Consider the following 27,661-nt stretch of genomic DNA (forward strand, 5'->3'; position numbering starts at 1 on the left):
GGCTGCCCCAGGCAAGTACAGGATGTGGTCTGGATGTTTTGTACACTCCAAATTTTACGTTGAAATGTGACCTCCAATGTTGGAGGTGGGGGTCTAGTGAGAGGTGTTTGGGCCATGGGGGTTGATGTCTCATGAATGGCTTGGTGATGTCTTCATGGTAATGAGTTAAGTCTCACTCTATGAGTTTACATGAGATCTGATTGTTTAAAAGAAACTCACACCTCCTCCCCTCTATCTCTTTATCCCTCTCTCATCATGTAAAATGCTTGCTCTCCCTTTACTTTCCAGAACGAGTAAAAATTTCCTGAGGCCTCACTAAAAGCCAAGCAGGTGTTGGCGCCATACTTGTACAGGTGGAAGAGCTGTGAGCCAAATAAACCTCTTTTCATTATAAATTACCCAGTCTCTTCATTACAACACAAAACAGATTAATACAGCTTGACCCCAAACTGACTGAGCAGCTGTGTTATCATGTCCCAGGCCACCCCCAGGAGACATGTACCTAAGTTAGATAAGAAGCCATGTGCCTATGTTCTAGGTCTAGAAAATAGACCCATGGGCTACCACTGACAGACGCATTCCTGGGCTGAATCAAGAGCTGTGAAACCCCATTCTTTTCCTGAGAAATGGCCCTGAGGGCTGTCACTAGCAGACAAGCCCCCAAGTTGGATAAGCAACTGTGCACCCACATCCCGAGTCTGAAAAATTGTCTTATTGGATGCCCCTGATAGACACACACCCAGGCTGGCCAAACAGCCTTGCACCCAAATCGTGGACCTGAGAAAAAGCCTGGGAAAACAACTCCAACAGACATACACCCAGGTCAGCTGAGAAGCCAGGCAGCCATGTACCAGGACTAAGAAACAGCCCCATGGGCCACACCTGGCTGACATGACCCCAGCCTGGCAAGAAATTGTGCACCCATGCCCCCAGCCAGAGTAACAGCCCCATGGTCCAAATCCCTGTGAGCCAGATCTCAAGTTGGCCAATGCACTATGTGCATGTACATGCTTCTAACCTGAGAAACAGCCTGACAAGCCTATGTCTAGCAAAGTTATACCACCAACAACACAAATCCTCAGCCTAGGCCACTAAGATACTAGGAAATGTCACTAGCGTGGATTATAGCTGAAGAAACTACATGGAGACTACACTGTTGCACTAACCTACAACAAAAGTCAACACACTCCTATGAATGAACATTCTAAGACTCACATACATCAGTAAAATCTTTCCTTATCCAACCTATACAATAAAATTGGAAGAGATAACTGTTCCACTAGATGCATGGAAATCAACACTGGGACACATCAAACACATGAAAAACAAGAAAACACTACACATCCAAATGAACATTCAAAGTGTCAAAAAAAAAAAAAATCCAAAGTAATAATCCTAAGGAAACTCAGTGAGATATAAGAGATTACAGATAGACAATTTAAAGAAATCAGGTAAACAATTCATGATTTGAATGAGAAATTCAACAGAGACAGATATCATTAAGAATCAAACAGATTTTAGAGTTCAATAATTTAGTTAATAAATTAAAAAACACAATTGAGAGCTTCAACAACAGACTAACCAAACAAAAGAAATAATTTCTGATCTTGGAGATAGTTCTTTTGAATAATGCAGGCAGACAAAGGAAAAAAAAAAATAAAAAGTAATGAAGAAAGCCTGCGGGATTTATGAGGCACCATTAAGCTAACAAGTATTCACATTACGGGTATTTCAGAAAGGAAAGAGAAATCAAAAGGTACAGAAAATCTATTTAGGCTGGGCACAGTGGCTGACACCTGTAAGCCCAGCACTTTGGGAGGCCGAGGCAGGCGGATCACGAAATCAGGAGTTTGAGAACAGCCTGGCCAACATAGTGATAGTGAAAACCCATCTCTAAAAATACAAAAAATTAGCTGGGTGTGGTGGTGGTGCCTATAATCCCAGCTACTTGGGAGGCTGAGGCAGGAGAATCGCTTGAACCCAGGAGGTGGAGGTTATAGTGAGCTGAGATTGCACCACTGCACTCCAGCCCAGTTGACAGTGCAAGACTCTATCTAAAAAAAAAAAAAAAAAGAAAGAAAGAAAGAAAAAAGTATCTAATAAAATAATAGCTGAAAATCTCCCAAACCCTGAGAAAGAGATAGACATCTAGAACTAATAAGCTTGAAGATCCCCAAATATATTAAACCAAAACACATCCTCTCTGAAGCACATTATAACCAAACTGTCAAAAGCAAAAGACAAAAAATAAATTCTAAAAACAGCAAGAGAAAAGTGTCAAGTCACACATAAGAGAACCCCCATTAGAATAAAAGTGGATTTCTCAGCAGAAACCTAAAGACCATGAAAGAATGGGGTGATATAGTCAAAGTGCCAAAAATAGGGGAGGGACCCGTCAGATAATATTATTACAGCAAGCTAAACTACCCTTCAGTAATGAAAGAAAAATAAAATCTCTCATAAACAAGCAAAAGCTAAGGGAATTCAACACCAGTAGACTGGTCTTAGAAGAAATGCTCCAGGAAGTCACACATTTGAAAATGAAAAAATAATAGAATCATGAAAACATGCAATACTATAAAACTCACCAGCAGCATTGATACAGAAAGGAAAAAGAAAAATGAATCAAATGTTATCACCACAGAGAACCATCCAATCACAAAAATAAACAAGGGAGGAAGAAAGGAACAAAGGATATACAAAACAACAATAAAAAAATGAATCAAATGACAAGAATAAGTCTTCACCTGTCAGTAATAACCTTGAGTTTAAATGGATTAAATTTCCCATTTGAAAAATATAGACTGGCTAAATGGACTTAAAAGAAAAAAATAACAACACCCAACCATATGCTGTCTACAAGACACTCACCTCAGCTGTAAAGACACACACAGACTGAAAAGGAAGGGATGGGAAAAGATATTTCACAGAAATGGAAAACAAAAGCCAACAGGAGTAGCTATAGTTACATCAGACAAAACAGGATTTAAGTCATAAACTCTAAAAAGAGACAAAGAAGGACATTATATAATAATAAAGGTATCAATTCAGGAAAATAATATAACTGTATATCTATATGCATTTAACACCAGAGCCCCCAGATATATAAAGCAAATATTAGTAGATCTAAAGGGAGAGATAAACCCCAGTAATTGGAAACTTCTACATCCATCCCACTGTCAGTGTTGAACAGATCAACTAGACAAAAAAAAAATCAATAAAGAAACATTAAAGCACACCATAGATCAAATGAACCTAACAGACATTTACAGAGCATTTCAGCCAACGATTTCATAATATACATTCTTTTCATCAGCATATGGAACATCTCCCGGGATAGATGATATGTTACAAAATTTTCAAAATATTAAAAAATTTTAAGTTATATCAAGTCCCTTATCTGACCACATGGAGTAAAATTAGAAATCAATTAACAGGAGGAACATTTGAAACTATGAAAATGTGTCAAAATTAAACTACATCCTACTGAATGACCAACGAATAAAGAAAGAAATGTAAAATGAAATTTAAAAATTCCTTAAAACATATGAAAATAGAAACACAACATAACCAAATTTATGGACCTATGGGACCCAGCAAAGCATTCTTAAGTAGCATATTTATGGCAAGAAATGCCTATATCAAAAAACTAGAAATATTTCAAATAAACAATGTAATGATGCATCTCATGGGACTAGAAAGGTAAGAACAAAACAAACCCCAAATTAGTAGAAGGGAAGAAGTAGTAAATATCAGAGCAGTAATACATAAAATTGAGACCAAAAAAAGCAATGCAAAACTCAATAAAACAAAAAGTTGCTTTTTTGAAAATATATACAAAGTCAACAAACCATTACCTAGACTAAAGAAAAAAAAAAGAACCCAATAAATGAAATAAGAAATGGTAAAGGAGACATCACAATAGATACCACAGAAATACAAAGGATCATAAGACTTTTTTATGAGCAACTATGAACCAGTAAATTTGAAAACCTAGAGAAACTGGATAAATTCCTGGACACATAGAATATATCAAGATTGAAAGCCCCCAAATTTCAAAAACATTAACAGACCAATAACAAGTCATCAGATGAAATCAGTAATAAAAGTTTCCCAAGAAAAGTATGGGACAAGAGGGCTTTATCACTGAATTCCACCAAACATTTAAGGAAGACTTAATATCAATTATTCTCAAAATATTCAAAAATGGAAGTGGAGATAACTTTTCCTAACTCATTCTATGAAGTAAGCATAACCCTGATATCAAAACCAGAGAAGGAAACAATCAAGGAATTAACCTACAGGCCAATATCCCGATGAACGTAGACATAAACATCTTCAATAAAAGTGTAGCAAACTGAATCCAACAATACATCGAAAAGATAATACACCAAGATCAAATGGGATTTTTTTCCAGAAGTGCAAGGATGGTTTATAATATGCAAATAAATAAATGTCATACATACCATCAACAGAATGAATGATAAAATACTTATGATTATCTCAGATGCAGAAAAAGCATTTCAGAAAATTCAACATCCCTTCACAATATAAACTCTCAATAAATTAGTTACAGAATGAATATACTTCAACACAATAAAGGCTATACATGACAGTCACCTAACATACTAAGTAGGTAAAATCTGAAAGCTTTTCCTTTAAGACCTGGTATAAGACAAGGATACTCAACCTCACCAATCTTTTTCAACATAATACTGGAAGTCCTAGCCAGAGCAATTAGGCAAGAGAAACAAATAAAGGGCATCCAAATTGGAAAGGAGGAAATCATACCATCCCTGTTTACAGCCTTGCAGAGGGCATGATCTTATATAGAGAAAAACTACAGACTCCACTAAAAAACTCTTAACACTAATCAATGAATTCAGTAAAGTTGCAGGATACAAAATGAACATACAAAAATCAATAACATTTCTATACACATATGATAAACTAGCTGAGAAAGAAATAAAGAAGGCAATTCCATTTACAATAGCTACAATAAAATAAAATACCTGGAATAAATTCAACAAAAGAGGTGAAAGTCCTCTACAAGGAAAACTCCAAAGCACTGATGAAAAAAATTGAGTAAGATACAAACTGAAAGATATCTTATGCTCATGGATCAGAATTAATACTGCTAAAATGTTCATAATAGCCAAAGCAATCTATGGATTTAATACAATCCCTATCAAAAGATCAATAATCTTCTTCACAGAAAAATAAATAAAAATCTTAAAATTTGTATGGAATCATAAAAGATCTTGAGTAGCCAAAGCAATCCTGGTGGTGGGGGGTAGGGTGGACCTGAAGGCATCACATTGTCAGACTACAAAATATACTACAAAGCTGTAGTAACCAAAACAGTATGAAATTGGCATAATAAAAGACATAGAAAAGGCCAGGCGCAGTGGCTCATTCCTGTAATCCCAGCACTTTGGGAGGCTGAGGAGTGTGGATCATGAGGTCAGGAGATCGAGACCATCCTGGCTAACACGGTGAAAACCCGTCTCTACTCAAAATACAAAAATATTAGCTGGGTGTGGTGGTGGGTGCCTGTAGTCCCAGCTACTTGGGAGGCTGAGGCAGGAGAATGGTGTGAACCCAGTAGGCAGAGCTTGCAGTGAGCCGAGATGGCACCACTGCACTCCAGCCTGGGCAACAGAGCAAGACTCCATCTCAAAAAAAAAAAAAAAACACACACAGAAAAATAGAACAGACTAGATAACTCAAAATTAATCCTCTTATCTATAGCCAACTGATTTTTCACAAAGGTGCCAAGACCACTCACTGGGGAAAGAACAGTCCCTTCAATAAGTGGTGCTAGGAAAACCGGATACCAACATGCAAGACGAAACTAGACTTCCATCTCTCACCCGCCCCTAGAAAAAAAAAAAGAAAAAACTCAAAATAGATCAAAGATCTAAATGTAAGACCCCAAACTGTAAAACTCTATAATAAAATACTGAGGTAATGCTTCAGGACATCCGCCTAGGAAAAGATTTTTTGAATAAGGCCTCAAAAACACAGGCAACAGAAGTGAAAATAAACAAATACATATATCAATCTGAAAGGCTTCTTCACAGTAAAGGAAACAATCAACAGAGTGAAAAGATAACTTAAAGAATGAGAGAAAATATTTGCAAACTATTCATCCAACAGGGCATTACTATATAAAATACACAAGGAACTCAAACATCTCAACAGCAAAAAACAAACAATGGGATTAAAAAATGGGTGAAGGATTTGAACAGATATTTTTCAAAAGAAGACATAAAAATGGTCAACAAATATATGACGAAATGCTCAACATAACCAATCATCAGGGAAATGCAAATCAAAACCACAATGAGATATCTTTTTGCTCCAGTTAGAATAGCTTTTATCAAAAAGACAAAAAATAACAAATGATGGCGAGGATACAGAGAAAAAGGAACTCTTGTATACTGTTGGTGGGAATGTAAACTAGAATATCCACTGTGGAGAACAGTATGGAATTTCATGAAAAAAACTAAAAAGAAAATGACTATATGATCCAGCAATCCCACTACTGGGCATTTATCATCCATTATGCTTCTTTATCATCCTTTTTTCTTAAATTCTTTCCCTGCTCACCTTTATTCATTGGCATATAAAGTTATTGCTCTGATCACTCATGTCAGTGCAGAAGAGAATATTAATATCAATCAATGTGTATGCCAACAACAACTTCCTGAAGAAAGAAACTGATATACTCTCCTAGCTGTTGTTGTCACTCAAAAAAGCATCATCTGCTTATAAAGGTGTCACCTCTTCAATGGCCCTTATGTTTTTTTACTCTCAAGGCAACTTTTTGGAGCTTATGTGAAATGCAGAATTCTTATAAAGACTAAAGCATGTTCTTCATCATTAATTTAATTGTTTAAGTAATATCATAAAGTCAAGGGGTTTGAAAGGAAAAACCATAAGTCCTGTCAGCCTGTCACCTGTCATGAGAAGTTTACAACAACAACAACAACAACAACAAACCCTGATTACTAGCATAATGAGCAAGAGAACTAGATTTGGAAAAACAACTTCCTGAAAGATATTGTGACATTTTGACAAGCCAATTTTACTAGCATCATGGGAACACTGGGCTGAACCAAATTTTCAGGGTCATCTCAACCAAAAAAACTTAGTAAAACTGATGAGTAATTAGTTGAAGACTCAATGACTCACACTTTTCCAGGTCCTTAAACCAAAAGTGGTCTTAAATTCATCATTTTAAGAAGCTGCCTTATCCTCTTTTCAAGGACATGAGGATTATTACTCTTCAGTATGCTCAATTAGTAATGTATCTAGGTTTTCTAAAATGTTTGGACAGGGTTTGAATATTAGAGCAATAGCTTTTGTCTTTTATCTCTCCGTGTCTGATATACTAGGGAACAGGCTGGCTGCCTGAAGTAATTAATAGAGTTTATAAAGTTGACTAATGCTTGCAATTTATGCATTAGAGGAAAATGGTGTGATACATGTAAATGTCTTTGAGCACCAGTCGTGCTTCACTTCTACATCTCATCTTCCTCAAATAGCAAGTTAAAGATGTAAATTCATATAGTATATTATGGTCATTGTAACAAAACAATTGATGCTACCATTTAAATCCATTATTTAAAAATCACTTCTTTCTAAAAGGATTCATGGGAAAAATATTAGTATAACATTTTCTAGTTTCAAAGGTAATCTATAATTTTCTAATGGCATTTTATTGAAAGATAGTGGGTCTTATTATCATATCTAAATGCCATATTCAAAAGAAAATTGTATAATGATGAAAATGAAAAATGCTTTTTCTAAAGGCTTACTAATTACTATGAATTATCAAAATGAGCTTCAAGCAATACTACACAATTTGATACAAAATTTTTGAATAAAGCAAGGACCTTAACAGCAATATTTTATGAGGACATATAACTTAGTAACCTTTGTTACAACATAGACTTGTAAATTATTCCATGATCCTTAAGAGCCTATTTTCTGTTGACAGTCAGATATCCTCATCATAAATTTAGAAAATCAGCAAAGACAAAAATATTGTATCTATAAAAGGGAGTTATGCTTCCAAAAGAATGTCTTGTTAATGTGCACATTCTAAGCATCTTAGAAGCCTAAAGCCAAAAACTAGAAAGGATTTCAAGCTGTTTTTACAGTTTGGGAAAAAGGGTCAAAGGGGCCCAGGGTGCTTGTTCAAGTTCACATGAAGTTAGTGGCTGTGTTGTAACCAAGGCTTGCTCTCCAAACTCCCAGTTACTACTGCTACTACTCACTATGTAAATATATATGGCCTCATCAGAGGGAGCCTTTCAGCACTTCTAGCTTTGCTCTCACTCACTAGGTTTAAACATTTTCTCTTTAGAATGGCTCAACCTTACTTGCAAAGCAGTTTTAGAATTACGCTACATGCTATATTCACTCCAATAATAGAGACTGCCTTCACTTAAGAAGAAAAGGCATTGTAGCCAGAGATAATTATTTTTCAAATGAAACTACTGGGAACACAAAGGGATATAAAAGGTATTATTCTTTTCTGCTTTTAAAACGTACTCTATTGTAAATAGGCTTTATATATCAAGCTATTGAAAAGAAACATGTATTGGGTTGTTCTTTGGGGGCTCTGGAGAGGCTAAGGTAATTGCCATCCAAGACCAAAGTATCCACAGAATTTACAGAGCTCCTGGCATTTTGAAAGTAATTTTCAATTGTCATTACTTAATACAGCAATGGTGGAAAGGAAGCATCTTTATTTTTTGGAAGAAGGAAATAGAGTCAGCAATCAAGTAGCTTGTCTGTTTTCACCAAGCAAGTCAGCAGCACTAGAATTTTCAATTATCTGTATTCCTCTTCTCTGTCGATTAGAAAAGGCTGCATGCGAGGACCTACTGGGATGCACATTTATAAAGTCTTCTTACCTAGGGAGTCTCAAAGATAAGCACTGCGGAGCAAAAATTAGCAAATGGCCTTTGAGAGTTTTAAAATTTTTAATAAAAGAAAAATACTTCTATTCAAGGCCGAGTAGTTTTGTCCTGAAAATCATTTTTTAAAAAAGCAACTGAATCAGTCTCACTGCACTTAAAAGAGCATTGTACCTTGATACTCTCTGTAGCCACAAATCATGCCGAAGTATTAATCTATCAGCATTGGTGGCCTTAGAAACCATTCTATACTTCTGCCTAGCCTGATTACATGTACTTGAATTTAAAACAAAAACAGCTCTTGAAAGGCTGAAAGCCAGCTTTTTAGTTCAGGGCCAACTGCTGAATTTTTTTTGTCCCCTATATTTTGCCCTGCAATAAAATGGAAAGTATTTTTTATTGCTGAGAGAATGGGGCTGCCTTCTGACTACTCACCCTGTAGATGGTTAGCCAGTTCTAATTCTGGTTGGATTGCTATTTCACAATGCCATTCTCAGTGTTTTTTTCTATTTAATTGACATATAGTTCCCATTTTGGAAGAGAATATTGCTCACTTGAATTCTTTCCACAGGGGAAAACAATTTTCCAGGATCATTTCCCCAAGAATTGCTTAGATCAAGACCAAGTTGTCTTAAGTAAATTTGTGATAAGATTATGGGAATACCAGAATCTTTACTTGAAAATGTCAAGCAAAAACAAAACAAAACAAAATGAAAAACCCACACCAATAAGAAAGCCCCAAATTTCAAAGTCAGCGTGTTCAAAACAGCAACCCCTGTGTACTCAACTCTGCATTTAGAAACCTCCTGTTTGCTAGATGCTAGCTGACCCTGAGGCGTTTCAGAAGATGTTACCAAACAATGCAGACCTAAGTCCTGATTTACATAGCCTCATGTGCTTTGAGAGGCATGCGATGAATGCATTTTCAAAGGCCTGAACAACAGCAGCCGTTCTCTCTGGAAGCCAGAAGAGCAACCTCTCTGTGACAGACGGAATCGGTTACCAAAGGGTTGTCTCTGCTAATGAAATGTAATGAGAGAACATCTTTTATTGCTGTCACATTGTGTCAAACAACAAGACTCATCACCAACAGTAATCCTGAAAATATCAGACAGTCTTAAATGTTTCTTTGCAAATAAATTTGTAAACAGGAGGGCTTTAAATCAATGAGGACTAATTACAGAAATAGAAGTAAAATATTTAAGGACTATTCCATCAAAGAGCCAAAAGAGTGGTACACAGGTAGGCAATACTCCCTACAGTTCTTGCAGAGTGTCAATGGAGTGGAGAGGGGGGTGATTGTGGTACTTCATTGTTTAGTGGCAATAAGCGAGAGCCAGCCCTGCAGGCACTAATGTTTTTGTGAATATCTCTCTTGTCAGTGCACTAATAAGGGTCCTGTTTTGCATACTAGCCTTGTCTCTGGTTCACTACCATAGATACATCTTTCTTGTTTACTTCTAATATTTTCTTCCTGTATTATATGAATCTATTATGAATGTCCTTTTTGGGGACAAGGCAGAGAATATGTGAACAATTTAGGTGCATGATGAGGAAAGTAGGGCAGAACAAGATGGTCATTACAAGGTGGATTTTTATTAAGTTTTTGGCAAATTTGGGCCTTCCTTCTCAGTGTCCTTTTTTCTTCTTTGTCCTCAGAGGAAGGCTTACGCGATCCTTGCAGGAAAAATAGTTTATGTACAAATTTATAGTATAATATTAAGAAAATCTTTTTATTCCTCTTAGGAGAATTTAATATTTTTGGGGTTCTTTAGAGAGAGGGCAATACTTTAAACTAAGGGAATGCTACCTTGTATAAGACTGAAGAGTAATGATCTTCTTAACCAAGAAATAACATGACAAAGTGGTATAAATCTCATCTGTGGAGATGGTCTCACTGTTAACCTTTGAAGAGGTCTGCCTTTGTCATGAAGTTAAAAGGACCTGAGACCCACTTGCTCAGTCTCAAACTCTCTTCTCTACTAGATTTAACATGCTTACATCTCCATCAATATTGAAGATTCATAATCTTCCATTTATACATTTTTGGCGATTTTACTTAGAATGTCTTATTATCTGGTATAAGCTCACTGACTCCTGTTTCTGAAAATTAGATTCATTTGTAGCCTTTGTGAGGGGGGCTCCATCCCTACCACTCTATTGTGAAATGAAACTGAACCCACTGATTTGCTAAATCCAATTTGTTAAGTAACATACTAGAATTCTCAGCAACATATAATATCATTGTTTCTTTCCCTATTCTTGAAGCACACTGCTATAGACTGTGCACTGCCCCCTACCTAAATTCGTATGTGGAAATCTAATCCCCATTGTGATGGTGTCAGGAGGAAGAGCCTTTGGGAGGCTATTGGGTCATGAGGGCAAGTTCTCAGGAATGGGACTAGTGCCCTTATAAAAGAGACCCCAGAGAGCTCTTGTTCCTTCTGCCATGTGAGGCTACAGTGAAAAGGCAGCTGTCTATATACCAGGACATGGGCACACATTTCATCTGCTGGTGCCTTGATCTTGGACTTCACAGCCTCCAGAACTCAGAAATAAATTTCTACTGTTTATAAGCCACTAAGTTTACAGTATTTTGTTATAGCAGCCTGAACAAACTGAAATACATAGTCTGTTCTTGGTTTCTGTGCATATGGTGTTCCTTCTACCCTTCATCTCTCCTTCTCAGTCTTTCTTTCTTTAGCTTTTGCCAAATTCTTCTTTCTTCTCTAACCTTTAAATGTTAACATTCCTCAAGAATCAATCCTAAGTGCCATGCTCTTCTCACTCTCTAATTTCTATCTCATCCACAGCTACAATTACTATATACCATTGAAATATTCATTGTTCTCAAATTGACAACAATCTTTTCTCTGAGCACCAGACCTACCTACCATATCTCAAAAGTACCTCATTAAAAAAAAAATCAGTTTATGATCACCCTACTCTCCAAACCTGGGAACCATATAATCCTTCTCTACCTTAGTGAATTCCATCACTTCTCTCCAATATTCAGACCAAAACTCTTTGCACTTTCCCTGACCTTTTCCCCCTTTACCACCTATATTTATTTTCTGAAGACCTGCTGGCTTTGCCACCTAAATGTCTCTCAAATGCTTTTTGTTAACTCACATTGTCCTCTCTCTATTCATGTCTACTACTAGCTTTAATATGAAAAATATTCTGATTGTTCTCCCTACTTTCAATGTACACCCCTTCAATCCCAGAGACAAGAGTGCCCAAATTTAATATAAACCAACTCATCTCATTTGCCAGCTTAGAAGTCTGATGTGATTTCCCCATTTCTTAATGTGGCTTACAAAGTCTTGTGAGATTTGATCTCTGTCATTCTCTCCTTCCTGATCTCCTTCTCTCTCTTGTTCTAGCTCTCAGACATATTGCTAGTTTAGTTCCTTGACTGTATAATGTTGCTTCCTACTTTGAGGGCTTTTTCCATGCTGTCCCTCTATGTAGAATGTTTTCCATTTGTTCCTCCAGCTAGAATGTTCTCTGCACCTCCTTGCTTAACTAATACCAACTAATTTTTGCCTAGCCAGCACCAGCTAATTCTTCAGAATTCAGGCCACATCTAGTTAAAATGTCACTTCCCCTAAGAAGACTTCCCAGAAAGATTAACATATGCCTCAGTCCCCCACTGGACCATAAGCTCCATTAAGGCAAGAAACTTATCTATTTTATTCATTATTTTATATGCAACATTTTGTAGGCACATAGAAAATAACTGTTGAATAGATGAAAGCATATGAGGAAGTGAATGAACATGGGTGATGCTGGTGCATGAGGGACTGCAGAGCCACGGCAAGGAGCCTTTAAATCTTTATGTATACCAAGGGACATTACAGATTAAAAAAAAAATCTGTCCATGCTCATTTGGAGGCTTTACATAGATTTTGACAAGAGAAGGAGTTAATAAAGAACAATATTGGGTATCATAAATCTAGATAAAAACTAAGTGTATTTACACATCTATAGTCATATAGTTGTCAGAACTTCCCATTGAAGGGCTTAGGTATGAATCCCATTAGCCTTCAAAACTGAAGGATGGAGCCTAGGGCAGCTGAACTAATTAGTGCAAAATGCTGTACTGATTTTCTATGAACTTCATGACACAAAGTAGTTTGAGAAGCGTTGCTAGATGGAATGCATTTGAAGGTGTTTTTGTTGTTTGGTGCTTTTTTTTTCCTTAAAAAGAAATTGAGATCTTACCTTTAAAAGCAAAATACATTGAATCAACAAGACTACAACTTGAATCAGTCTAGAAGTCTAAGTTTCTATTCATTGGGTTGTCAGGTACCATTAAAATGATTTTCATGAAGAGTATATAATAGTATTATAAATGTTTATAATATGAACATGTTGATATGGTTTGAATATTTGTCCCCTCTAAATCTCATGTTAAAATGTGATCCATAGTGCTGGAGGTTGGGCCTGATGGGAGGTGTTTGGGTTATGGGGGTGGATCTCTTATGAATGGCTTGGTGCCATCCCCATGATAATAAGTGAGTGCTCCTCCTCTTAGTTCACAGAGTGAGATGAGAGCTGGTGGTTTAATAAAGTCTAGCATCTCCCTTGGTCCCTTTCTCTCCATGTGATATGCCTGCTCCCCTGTTGCCTTCTGCCATGACTAGAAGCTTCCAGTGGCCTCACCAAGAACAGATGCCAGCACTATGCTTCCTGTGCAGCCTGTAGAACCATGAACCAAATAAAGCTCTTTTCTTCATAAATGACTGAGGCTCAGGTATTACTTTATAGCAATGCAAAACAGACTAACACAGATGTTAAATGGAATAAAGCAAGATATAAAATTGAAAATCCACTATAAGTACAACTGTAAAATACAAAGATAGGTAATAGCAGTTGTGTTTGGTTTAGATTGCTTTCATTTTCTTTCTCTATCTTGGCTTATATGTGTGTGTGTGTGTGTGTATACATACACATATACAGACATATATAGACATATATATATATGCTTTTTTATTTGAAGAAATAGCTGTTTTGCCTGTAACTGCTGAGTATTCAGCAATTAAGACATCAAAGATACAAGCTATACACATGTCAGAAATATTTAACAAAATAAGATATTTAATTTTTCTTTTGATATTTCTGGATGGTTATGATTTTTATAAGACAGGCTTCACTATAGAGATTAACTTTATATCCAAATACTATTATCTCATAATAATTATTATAACTTATTCTTAGAACCAAATAGTGAAAGTATTCATTGAATTACATACCAGCTTCCCTACTGAGCTGTAAGATGATCCTTGGTATTGGAAATGGTGTTTTCTATTTGGTGTGCACGTTATAAAGCACAATGCCTGACTCATCATAAGTAAATTTTTAAATGTTTATTAAATGAATGAATACATATTATCAATAAAAAATATGTACCTCTCATCACACATGCTACCTTCTTGTCCAAATAAAGTTCAGTGAACCTTCACTTTGATCTGATATTGCCTCTTCTAATGTCTTCATGATTATAATTTCATATTTTAAAAAGAGAAGCCCTCAGTAGATAATTAGCAGCAATCAAGAGAAGCATGCTATATCGGCAAAATTTCTGCCAAGAACAATTATCTTTGTAGAAAATATATCTCACGAGACAGACTGAGGGCACCTATCCTGCAGTAGAGGAGTTTTGAGAACCACTTCTACTGGAACATTTCTCTCAAGCCAATCTTCCTAGACTATCTATCTGAGCTGAGTGCCTGGTGTAGTTTTACTGGCATGGTCTGTATATTTTGTGAAATCTTTCTGCCATTGAGATTGATTATGCTACCACTGAAGTTTTTAAATGTCTCAACTTAATCAATCTTTACAGTCAGTCCTACTTTTTTTTGCTTCTTACCCAAATAGGCATAGTCAATGAGATAATATCAATAATGATTTCCCATGGATAACTAACATAATCATTTTAGATGAGTTTTAAGAAATATATATATATATGTGTATATATATATATATTTTTTCTTTTTTTGAGACGGAATCTCCCTCTGTCACCCAGGCTGGAGTGCAGTGGCCGGATCTCAGCTCACTGCAAGCTCCGCCTCCGGGGTTTAGGCCATTCTCCTGCCTCAGCCTCCCGAGTAGCTGGGACTACAGGCGCCCTCCACCTCGCCTGGCTAGTTTTTTGTGTTTTTTAGTAGAGATGGGGTTTCACCGTGTTAGCTAGGATGGTCTCGATCTCCTGACCTCGTGATCTGCCCGTCTCAGCCTCCCAAAGTGCTGGGATTACAGGCTTGAGCCACCGTGCCCGGCCAGAAATATTAATCTTATCTTCCGTAGGTTTTGCAAAACATCAAGAAGACCTTAAACAAATAAAGCTTACAAAGTGGAGCCAAATTAACATTGTCTTTCTAAATGGTCAAGATATTGTGATCCTTATAAAAATTCAGAGGCATTAACAGAAATATCCCAGATTTTAAACAAATTAGAGCTGGTTCCTAGACCCTGCAGCATTGGCAACCCTTATAAATTCCTTAAATACAAAGTGAAAGTATCAAGTAGTTAAGGGGAAGAAATTCAATAGGGAGAAACAACAGTGCTAATTCAAATAGAGTTTTAAACTTGATAGTTCAACTAGAAAGCTTTCTCTGGGGAATAATTCACAGTTTGCCTTCTTTGAGTGACAGGACACCTAATTAAGAGATATCTTACACTTCAGAAATCTTCTGATATTAATTATTTATTAGAAGATGATAAAATGCTAACAGTGTATAAGACACAATAATAACTCCTCCAGTATTTATTTATTTGCTTATTTACTTATTTGGCTGTTTTTAGGAATAAAGGTCACATTATCAGCCTCACTAGAATTTGGATCAAAGGTTTTAGACATGTTTCATCAAGCAATTACCATTTTCTAAATAATAATCAATATTAAAAAACATGGACTATACATTCATTTGGGTTTAGTGTGAATTGAGCAGAAAATTCAGACAAAACTATACAGTTGAAATTTGCTAAGACAGTAGATCTTAAGTGTTCTTACCACACACACACAAAAGTAACTATGTGAGGTGGTAGATGTGTTAATTAGTTTGATTGTGATAATCATTTCACAATGCATTCTTACATATCAAATCAGCATGTCATATACACTTTAATTGTATACAATTCTTATTTCTCAGTTACATCTCAGTAAAACTGGGGAGAAAAGTATAAACATAATGGCTATATTATAATCTACCAAATCAATGGTTCCAGATAGCAATATTTGAAACTACTTTGATGTAGGTAGTCATTTAATTGCTCTTCTTTCTTCTCTAATTAGAATTGAAGTCTCTTTTAATCAAATATTACTGTTTTATTAAAAATAATTGTATTAATGTTTTCTAGGCAAGGTTTAATTTCATAATATGCTACTCAAGTAAAAGTACGTTGCTTACATAAGATTAAAGACTTCTTGTCCAAGTAAAATTGATCAACATAATAGACATGGAATCTGTAAATTCAATTATACATCAAATGAACTAAGGTATATTTCTAGTTATTTCTAGTGATATGCTTTATTTATTTATTTATTTATTTATTTAGTTAGTTAGTTAGTTACTTAGTTATTTTTGAAACAGGGTTTTGCTCTGGTTGCCCAGGCCGGAGTGCAATGGCGTGATATTGGCTCACTGCAACCTCCACCTCCCAGGTTCAAGTGATTCTCCTGCCTCAGGCTCCTGAAGATCTGGAATTCCAGGTGTCCATCACCACGCCTGGCTAACTTTTGTATTTTTGGTAGCAACAGGGTTTCACCATGTTGACCAGGCTGAACTCAGGTGATCCTGACCTGAACTCCTGACCTCCGGTGATCCACCCACCTTGACCTCCCAAAGTGCTGGGATTACAGGTATGAGCCTAGTGACATATTTTTATAGCCTTTAGAATTTGAAAAGTGTTTTTATACACTGCCATCAATTAAATCTCAAAAATGCCATTTTAAAAGTGTGAAAACAGAGACTGAGAGAGAGGCGTTAAGATTCATGACCAAAATCACTTGTCTGGTAATGACAGAGCCAGGAGCAGAACCCAAGGCTTCTGGCCTTCATTCAGGTTCATGTTTTTCATATTGACTGATTTTCTTCCAATGTTAAGAATTGTTGCCATACCTACCTCTAATTGTCTGAATATCTGAATTTCATTGTTTCAGTTTTTCTTACTTACTACTTTTAATTGAAGTATGTGCAAGTGAATCCGTGAATGGCCAGAATTCAGGAGATGTACACACAGTTATCTTTATAAAGTCAATAGGACACTGAGAAACCTATGACTAACTCAGTCACTTCCCCATCACTGATAAATTTGAAGCATGATAGTGGTCTCAACTTTAAGTGGAATAAACAGGAATTCTACAAAAGCATTCATTAGAAAATTTTTCCAGGTCTTAATAGGAAAAATGAGATTAAACTTTCAAAGTTTAATAGGAAAGCAGCAAAAATACACTAGTCTACAAGACTCTTGAATTTTTCTGGTAACTAAGAATAGTTGCTTAACTGGATTGTACATGAATTTTTAAGATTACCATCCGTTGTTTTATATATATTATATATATATATATGCATACAGATATATTTAATACCGTATGAGTATAATTATATAAATTGTAATAGATATAAAATTACATATATACTATATGTAAATTATATATGAGATGTATATATACAATGACCAATGACACCCTTAACAGAATACACACACACACAGACACACACACACACAGACACATACACACACAGACACACACACAGACACAGACACACACACACAGACACAGACACACACAGACACACACACAGACACACACAGAGACACACACAGACACACACACAGACACATACACACATACACACACACAGACACACAGACACACACACACGAAAATAAAAGCTGACATAAATTATAAAAGTATGAATTTTGACATATATCAAAAAAAATTCCTATAGGAATAGGAATAGCATAGGCCATAACAAAGGCCATTTTATAACTTTAAAAACTGATAAGGTACCTTAAATGGCACCTTTTCCCACCTAGGTGGAATTATTATTAATACTAGAAACTAAAGTCTAAACTGAGTACCAATGTGCATTTTAGCCTTTTGAAATAAACCAGGACAATTAATACTAATTATCCAGAACATAAGCAGTCTCAGTGACTGCATGGAGTCTGGTGTTACAACTGGCCTGTTTAACTTCCTAAGCAAACCTTAGCAGAAGCACTACAGGCATTCGACCTCAGGGCTATGCAGAGGATACAGAGGAGAAATTGTGAATATTTTCATATAGCTTTGAAAATAACATAATTTTATTAGGTTAACATGGAATATAATTATTAATATTTTAGTTATAGGACAAACTTTTCATATTCATGGAGTCTCAAAGCAAAACAAATTATTTTACTTCTTTTGATTTTTAGGTTACTACAAAACCAATGGATCAAATTCTGGCCCTGAACTATCTGTTTAATGCTAACTGTTGTCAATTTAATCCATTAGGTATGCTATATGCTATTAAATACTAATTACATTGGGGAAAGAGGGGAGGATTATATAGATTACTGATATTTTAAAAATAACAATAATTTTGCAGAAAAAGCTAATATCAACTTACTTTAAATCTTTGTCAAAAATATTGTTTTAATCAAAGTATTCTTGTAGAAAGAATTGTATTTGTATACATCATAATTAATGGGATATTTACCATCTCATGTCATTTTCATATCAGTAACATCAAAGTTCAAAGTAATGATGAATTAGCACAGGGAAATATTTCTAGCCTTATTATTTTTCATACAATTCGACAGGCAACTGTGGAACACAACCACCATTTGTTCAGAAAGTATTTTCTGGAGGACAAATAACACGTTTACATTTAATTGTTTATATTAGATTTTAAAATAAGCATTTTTTCTTCCTGAGATCGTCTTCATCACAAAATTAAAGTTTTGTGTTTGAAGAGAGACATACTACTAGGTAAACATACCATGTAATAATTATCTTGAAGAATTTGCTTCTTTTGTCTGTCAAGTAATTAGTTGTTTCCTGTCAGAGTGTTGGGATGTGTCAAGTCCAACAAAATATTTGATCTTATTTCTATTCAAAATCATTTTTCAATCAAGATTCAGGCCAAAGGAAAAAATCCACTTACTTTGCTTTAGCTTCTGCATCTTCATATGCTTTATTAGAAACATCATCCAGCCCTCCAATCAAATGTTTGAAAGAGCTGCCAGAGGAAAAAAGTACAGTGATTAGAATAAATCTTCTATAAAGTAATAACAATGGCAACCTAATCAATGATATAATGAAACAATCTTAAGGCATCTAAATAAAAAATAAATTCAAACACTTAATCTAAATACACTGTTAAGAAGCATGCTAGATATTATTTTTCCTGACTAGCATATAAACTCTATGAGATTAGGGACCACCTCTACCTTGTTCGCCAAGAGAGTTGCCAAAACATGAACAAATCTGGCAGCCATATCTGACAAAAGCAGATATTCAAATAATTGTTTGGAATAAAGTCTGTGACACACTAAATGATATACATCACAAAATTAATGAGTAAACTAAAATACTGAAATGACAGCAAGATCTACCAATTATGGAATGTCTCCTTTATGCCAGGTACTGTTATTTAAATTACCACTGACATATATTAATTCCAATTCTCAAAAAAAAATTCTGAAAAACAAGCATCATTATCTCCACTTAACAAAATAGTAAACTAATGTTCACATGCAAAATAAATACGCAGAATACAGGAAAACAACAGGAGACAGTCACAGAAAAATTAACTCATTTTGGAAGAGTGAAAAAACAACTTTAGCATAAAACAGGAAGAATGATTGAACTGCTTAAATCCAATCTATTCAGTATCCTGCTATGCATCTGGAACTGTATTCAGACTTCTATAGTGAAACATGATCAATTCTGTCACTAAAATAGTAAATACTACAGCATCAACACAAAATGAATAAACACATGCATACTAGAATCACCCTTGAAAATTACTAAATACAACCAGATACAGTAACTCTTACTGTACGCTACATTCTGGCAACTACTGAACTAGAATGAAGGAAAGAAAAAAAAGTCCCAGTACCCACATGATAATCAGAGCCTCACTTACATGGTACTCATATGCCAGGCATTGCTATAAGTGTTTTGCATGTAATAACAAATAGTTTAATAGTTCCAATGAGGTTTTTCAAAACAAAAGTCAATTCTTTTATTTTGAAATACTATGAGTTAGTATTATAATCTCCAATTATAATGGAGATAATTTTAAAGTACTGGAAGAAATTACATTTAATTTTAATCCTCTATCATCTTAATACATGTAAATGGTTTGTGTGTTGTGAGTATTAAACAATAAGTTATGTATGGTCAGGTCCTGAAACATAGTAAGATACTTGCTGATTTAAAATGTGAATGTTCTTTAATTGCTTTTACATATACTTTTTTATTTTGAAAATCTATAAAGAGGAACATGACACCCTTCTTGGGCCTGGGTGGAGGGGAAGGGAACAGCTGTTACTTCAGACTCTTGGGTAATGAGCTCATCTAGGGTGCATGGTAACCAGAATGCTGAACCTAATACATGAAGTATTTCTATTCATAAAGGGACCCCAAAAAAGATTAGACAGAGACACAGGGAATCAAGAATCATATTCAAGAACATAAAGCTTTCTGTAATGAATTGTATTAATTCATGCCAAAACAAATGATTGCTAAATAGACAAATAATAGGCAACACTTCTTACAAAGTTTTAAAAAATATATTAGCCATAATTAATAAATATAATTCCCATAGTTGAAAACTATGTTCAAATATTTTTGTCATTGTTCTTCATATGGTAAAATTTCCCACTTTCCCATAGAATGTCTTGGTCCTTACCTAAACTTAGAGGGAATCCGAGTTTAGAGAATGTCCTTAAAGCTAGACGCATTCACAACATAAAGTAAAATATAGTATTTCTTTTATTATAAATAGACAATATCTGTCTAATTTTCTGGGTTTTTTTTAGATAATAAGAAAATTTAAGCACAGAGTTTAATTTCCTTGTCTAAGATGACTGCAATTTAGCAGCACATCCACCATTAAAATGTATATTTCATAAGGCTTCTGTCCTTTATATTTGGATATTTTCAATACAATGAAATCCAAAACATTATGAAAAGGTATTGAAAGAGAAGAATCAAATAATATTATCTAGGAAAACTGAACAACAATAATCACTAAAGCTTAGTTTTTCAAATCCATTTTGATATATTAAGAGATTGTGTTATTAGACATTTGAAACTCATAGTAATTCTGAGAGTTCAAGTAGTTTTTATTAAAAAAAAGAATCATGTCTTCCTTCTATTATCTATTTGAATTAAGGACACTTTAAACAAAATAGCATATTACCAAAGAATAACAGAGTGAACTGATGATAAATTTGACAAGAATTAAAACTTTTAACTTAACAAATTCTGTTCAACACACTAAGCTAGATTAAAACTCCACAAAATATTATTTTGAAAATACACTTTGAAATTCTTAGTAGCAAAATATATAAATGGAAAAGCATAGATATGGTTATGCTAGATGGAGTTTTAAAAGTAGAAATCAAGTAATATTATTAAGTTCCAAATGACTGTCACTGTCTGCAGATCCCTGTACTGATCAATGAATTATTTAAGACATCTTGATAAGCATAATTGATGGTGTTATAGAATTTATCACTCCTGGCACAAAAATGAACCAATTAGTGTTTCATTTTTTCCTTCTCTCAGACACTCTGTAGGAACACCTGCTGTCTGTGTGAACCCTCATCAGACAGACATTTGGAAAAGTACTACTATAGGTATCATATGCTTTTCTAAATAGTTACTCAGGTCCTATGATATTTCTTGACTAATGCCTTTTTTGTATTGTTATTCTATTCTGAAAAAGATTATAATGAGATGTCGTGAAAACTCCAGCAACTGAATAAGTATAAACCAGAAAATATTATTTATGGGTTTTAACAAATATAGGTAACTATAGAAAAATCATTAAATTCTCTTTTTAAACAAACTCACAATTCATACACAAGTTACATTTTAACATTGTAAAATAAAACACCAAATTTCTACATACATGCTAAACTTTCGGAATAAATTAAAGACGTGTTACTGAGCAAATGGCTTTAGTTTAGGGCATCTCCACAGCAAACCTTTTTGCATGCACATATTTCATGTAAAATTTTGTGTTACTTTTCTTGGGATAGAAAATCTAATTTTACAAGTCTTGACATAATACTTTAAGGAGCATGGGTAAAATGTTATCAGTTGAGTACACACATACTGAAAGAGAGCAAATGGGAAATCCCTTTTATGTTTAATGATGGTAGTTTAGACATACTTGTCAGGTGGGGAAGGAAAAGAAAGGAAAGAGGAAGGCAGAAGGAAAAACAAGGAAGGGATGAATGAAAGAATGAAAGGTGGATGGAAAAAGGGAGACAGGAAGGAGGAAGAAACTATAACCCTTACACACTAAGAATTTACACACTAAGACATTTAAAGAAATTGTCCTTAACGGATATCAGTTAAGAGACTGTGTTTCTCATTCCAGGAAATTTGTCTGTTTTAGAATGCTATAATGACAGTAACTAAGTGGGTAATAAGTTTAGTTATTAAAATGTTTTCATTATTAAGGCAAAATATTCTGAAGGGAGCTGATTACTCAGTGGTATGTCTAAAAAGAATATAATTCGGTTCTTCAGTTGTGATATGATGAGACTTCATCTAGACAGAAATGGTCTTTAAATTACTAGAAAGGCAGTCCAAATATCAGAGATCAGCATTACCATGCTGCTAAAAAATCATAGCATTTAAAGTTTACTTTACAGTGTAATATATTTTTATATATTATTTATATATATATTTATATATATATATAGTGTGTGTGTGTGTGAGTTAGTTGATTTAATTCTCATGATCTCCTATCCTTTATTCTGATATAATGGTTTAGAATTTTGTATAAACATTTAAAAAATGGAATATTTTCAAATTAAAAATAGGATGGGAGAAAGTCCTAACATTCAAAACAGTTTTTTTTTTCTTTTTTACACTTAATAGTGAAATGTTATAAGTCAAAAAGTGTAAATCTTAAACTGGAAGCTATTTCAAATACTTCAATAGTGCTAAGCAAAATGTTTGTCAGGTATTATCAGAAGGCTTGGAAAAGCCTTCTTAATTTCACAGACTATACCATTATGCTTTGTTAACCTAAATCTCATCTAAATTGGTTTTTTTTTAATATTTATTTAAAAATATAGAAAGTTAGTGTTCCAAAGTAGTTAAGATGTTTTACTTAGCTAAGCCCAAGGTTTCAGAGGGATCCTTCACGGTTTTGGTACACTTATGCAGAAAATCTCTTGATTTACTTTGTGGCTTCAAGTGTTCTTATGTTTGTTACTTTTTGTTTATTTTATTTATAATTGGACAATCATAATTCTTAGTGGTTTACACTATCAACTGTCATGTGACTATATGTTTCCTTGGAGAAAAAATTACCTCCAAATAAAATAAAACCAGCCACATCCATATTTTCCAGTTATCCATCCATTCATTCATCCATCCATCCATCCATCCATTCACCCAAACTCACATATATGTATATATACAATGCCTACTATCTATAAGGGACAATTCAAGCTACTGTGGATTATGCGAAAAGAATAAAGTACAACTTTGAGGAATTTACAGTCTTATATTACAGATAAGATACAAAGACTTATAATACAAAGGTGGGAAGTAATGAGTGGCTGAATGCTTATCAGAAGGAAGGCTATAGTGTACATAAAAATAATTTCATCTACTCAAAATCATATTAGATAGCAATTTCATAGAAAGCAATGACACTTTTATGAGTAAATAATTATTAGTATTTTCTTATCATGCACATATGTTTATATTTGCAAGAGAGAATTACACACACCAAAGTATTAGATATTTGTCTGTGTCTTTGCTTTGTAATAATATCCACCTATCTATCAAGGGGATTATTCACTGGAAAAATGGGTTTCAAATAACAAACATTTCATTTAAACTGTTTCCTGATTATAATTATATGCTTTAAAAGGTACCAGTTGAAAATAATGATTCAATTTGGCATATGCACAAAAGATTAAAAAGCTAAGAATAGGTTTCAGGAATTCTCTCCTTTTACTTACTGTTACTTTTGAGAAATAAAAAAAGTGACTCAGTGCTGATCAAGTTTCCATGTCTAAGATGTCCATAAAAATCAGTCTTTTCCAGGACAGGGTCTTTTTGACTAGGCTTATTATGTTAGTCAAATCATCTAGTTTTGAATTTTAAAATTATGTGTATGTGTGTGTCTGTGTGTGTGTATGTGTGTGTTTCCAATGGCAATACATTAACAAATTGAAAGACACTGAAGAACTCTAAGGGATAAAAGATTTTTTGTAATTTTACAATATTTGGCTAAACGTTAACATTTTGGCATGTATCCTCCTTGATTTTTTTTTCAGTTATTTCAAAGTTGAAATTGTATCGGTTTAGTACTTGTTTGATTTTAGGCTGTCTTTGCTTATACTATAACCACCTTAATGGTTAGGTGTGGAAAACAGTCCAGTCAAGCATGTAGGACACTCCTGGTTACATAGAAATATCCAATATAAAATGACTAAACTTCTCAATTTTTTTGTTTATTTGCTTATCTAGTAATTCTACTGTTGGAATATTGGTGACAAATAATAGCTTAAGATTTTATTTTTAACTCTTTCTCACTTTTAATCCTTAACTGTTAAAAATATATACATCTTTTTGGCATGGATGTAGTAAAAAGGGAACACTTACATTCCTAGTGGGAATGTAAACTAGTATAACCACTATGGAAAATAGTATGGATATTCCTAAAAAAATTAAAAGTAGAACTACCATTCAATCCAGCAATACCACTACTGTGTATCTTCCCAAAGGAAAAGAGGTCACTATGTGAAAAAGACACTTGTGCATGCATGTTTGTAACCGCACAATTCACAATTGCAAAAACATGGAAACAACCTAAATGTCCATCAGTCAATGAGTGGATAAAGAAAATGTGGTATATATACACCATGGGATACTACTCAGCCATAAAAAAATGAAATAATGGTATTTGCAGCAACCTGGATGGAGTCAAAGACCATTATTCTAAGTGAAGTAACTCAGGAATGGAAAACCAAATATCATGTCTCACTTATTTTTTTTTTAATGTAGGAAAGTTTATTACATATTACTTAACAGTTTCCAACCTGAAACAATCTCAACTTTTCCTTAAGTATCTCAAAGTGCATAGGGGCAGGCACCAGTAACGACCTTGGGTTACAGTTGGTTTTTAAAAAATGGAATAATAACACAGTATTTGGTGCCTTATTTTGAATTAAAAGTTCAAATTTGTATTCACCATAGGATTTATATTCAATACAGTAACTGATTTCTGCTATTGCAGAGCCTATATCAATTTGAACCAATTTCAAACAAAACATGAAGATAATGAATATCATACGTGATATGTTAAGGAATGAATTGTAAGTGTCCTTTATTTTACTGCCAAAAAGAAACTGAAAGAACTTTGTGTTTAGAATTTATTAAAATATGGATAGCCATATTAAATTATAAAAGAAATATTACTTTCTTTTAAAAAATATAATTTGCACATGCATTAAAATCAATTATTATGTAGACATCTAACAAAAGCATTATATTTAAAATGTCAATCCAAAAGTAATGCAAAGTGCCATTTCCCGATACTTTGAACATGAGAGAATTCTTTTTTCTTCTTTTTTTTTTTTGAGATGGAGTCTCACACTGTTGCCCTGTCTCCCAGTGGTGCAATCTCTGCTCACTGCAACCTCTGTCTCTGGGTTCAAGCAATTCTCCTGCTTCAGCCTCCCAAGCAACTGCGATTACAGGTGCCCACCACCACACTCAGCTAATTTTTTGTATTTTTAGTAGAGATGGGGTTTCAATATGTTGGCCAGGTTGGTATTGAACTTCTGACCTCGTGATCCGCCTGCCTCAGCCTCCCAAAGTGCTGGGATTACAGGCGTGAGCCACTACGAACGGGCGAGAATTTTTTATTTCATATCCAAAAGAGAGTTTCAATGGCCCTCCATTTTTTTTTTTGAACTCTTTTTTTTATTATTATACTTTAAGTTCTAGGGTACATGTGCAGAATGTGCAGGTTTGTTACATATGTATACTTGTGCCATGTTGGTGTGCTGCACCCATCAACTCGTCAGCACCCATTAACTCGTCATTTACATCAGGTATAACTCCCAATGCTATCCCTCCCCTCTCCCCTTTCCCCATAATAAGCCCCAGTGTGTGATGTTCCCCTTCCAGAGTCTGAGTGATCTCATTGTTCAATGAGTGAGAACATGCGGTGTTTGGTTTTCTGATCTTGTAATAGGTTGCTGAGAATGATGGTTTCCAGCTGCATCCATGTCCCTACAAAGGACACGAACTCATCCTTTTTTATGGCTGCATAGTATTCCATAGTGTATATGTGCCACATGTTCTTAATCCAGTCTGTCACTGATAGACATTTGGGTTGATTCCAAGTCTTTGCTATTGTGAATAGTGTCACAATAAACATACGTGTGCATGTATCTTTATAGCAGCATGATTTATAAGTGGGAGCTAAGCTATGAGAATGCAAAGGCATAAGAATGACATAATGGACTTTGGGGACTATAGGGGAAGGGTGGAAGTGGGGTGGGAGATAAAATAATACATACTGGGTACAGTATACATTATTAGGGTGATGGGTACACCAAAATCTCAGAACTCACCACTAAAGAACTTACCCATGTAACTAAAAACCACCTGTACTCCAAAAATATTGAAATAAAAAAGGAATATATGCATCTTAATAAAGGGTGTAAAAAGAGAAACACTGTGTTTTAAAAAGAAGTGTTTTGAGATTTTCCTACACACAATTTTGATATTATAAATATTCTATCTTAAATATTTATATATAAGATTCCTATATATGATTTGCCCTTTTCTAAGGATGATTGAATTCACAATCTTTTTGTAGAGTAGTACTACTACTCAAAGTATAAGTGGCCCACTATTTGTTGCTAGTCTGTAAAGACATAAACCCAGAAGTTTAGAAACTTTTCTAGCAATTTGGCAATATTGAGACATCCAAGGGCAAGATCAGTGGACTTGTGTTTTTGAACAGGGTACAGATTTGTGTTACTGTCAAATCCATAAGGTGAGAAACATTTGGTAAAAGGCGCATACAAGTCATATGCAAGAGGGTATTATTAAATGTGTGATATTTTAAGATTAGTTTGCTAATTTTAACCTAAAGTATATAAAATTCAGAATCTATTTATTTTACGAAGAGAATTAAAATTTAAACATACTTTACAGGAGTAATTGATAGAACTGGCTACTAATGAAGGATTAACTAAAAGAAGAACCTCACTTGTTCTATTTTGAATACAAAATAAAAATGAAGGTCAGGCATAGTGGCTCACACCTGCAGTCCCAGCACTTTGGGAGGCCAAGGCGGGTGAATCACTTAAGGTCAGGAGTTCGAGACCAGCCTGACCGACATGGAGAAACCCTGTCTCTAGTAGAAATACAAAGTTAGTCTGGCGTGGTAGTCCATGCCTGTAGTCCCAGCTACTTGGGAGGCTGAGGCAGGAGAATCGCTTGAACACAGGAGGTG

At 34.6% G+C, this 27,661-nt stretch overlaps 1 protein-coding gene across 2 annotated transcripts in view; it reads right to left on the minus strand.

The window, feature by feature from the left end:
- Positions 1–27,661, minus strand: part of PRKG1 (protein kinase cGMP-dependent 1) — a 1,342,290-nt gene that overhangs the window by 110,536 nt on the left and 1,204,093 nt on the right. For both annotated transcript variants that reach the window (XM_025395656.1, XM_025395655.1), the window contains exon 9: positions 19,091–19,165. In XM_025395656.1, the coding sequence (XP_025251441.1) occupies positions 19,091–19,165 (75 nt within the window). The remainder of the gene's footprint in view (positions 1–19,090; positions 19,166–27,661) is intronic.

This window comes from Theropithecus gelada, chromosome 9 (genome assembly GCF_003255815.1).
Source record: "Theropithecus gelada isolate Dixy chromosome 9, Tgel_1.0, whole genome shotgun sequence".
Lineage (NCBI taxonomy): Eukaryota > Metazoa > Chordata > Mammalia > Primates > Cercopithecidae > Theropithecus > Theropithecus gelada.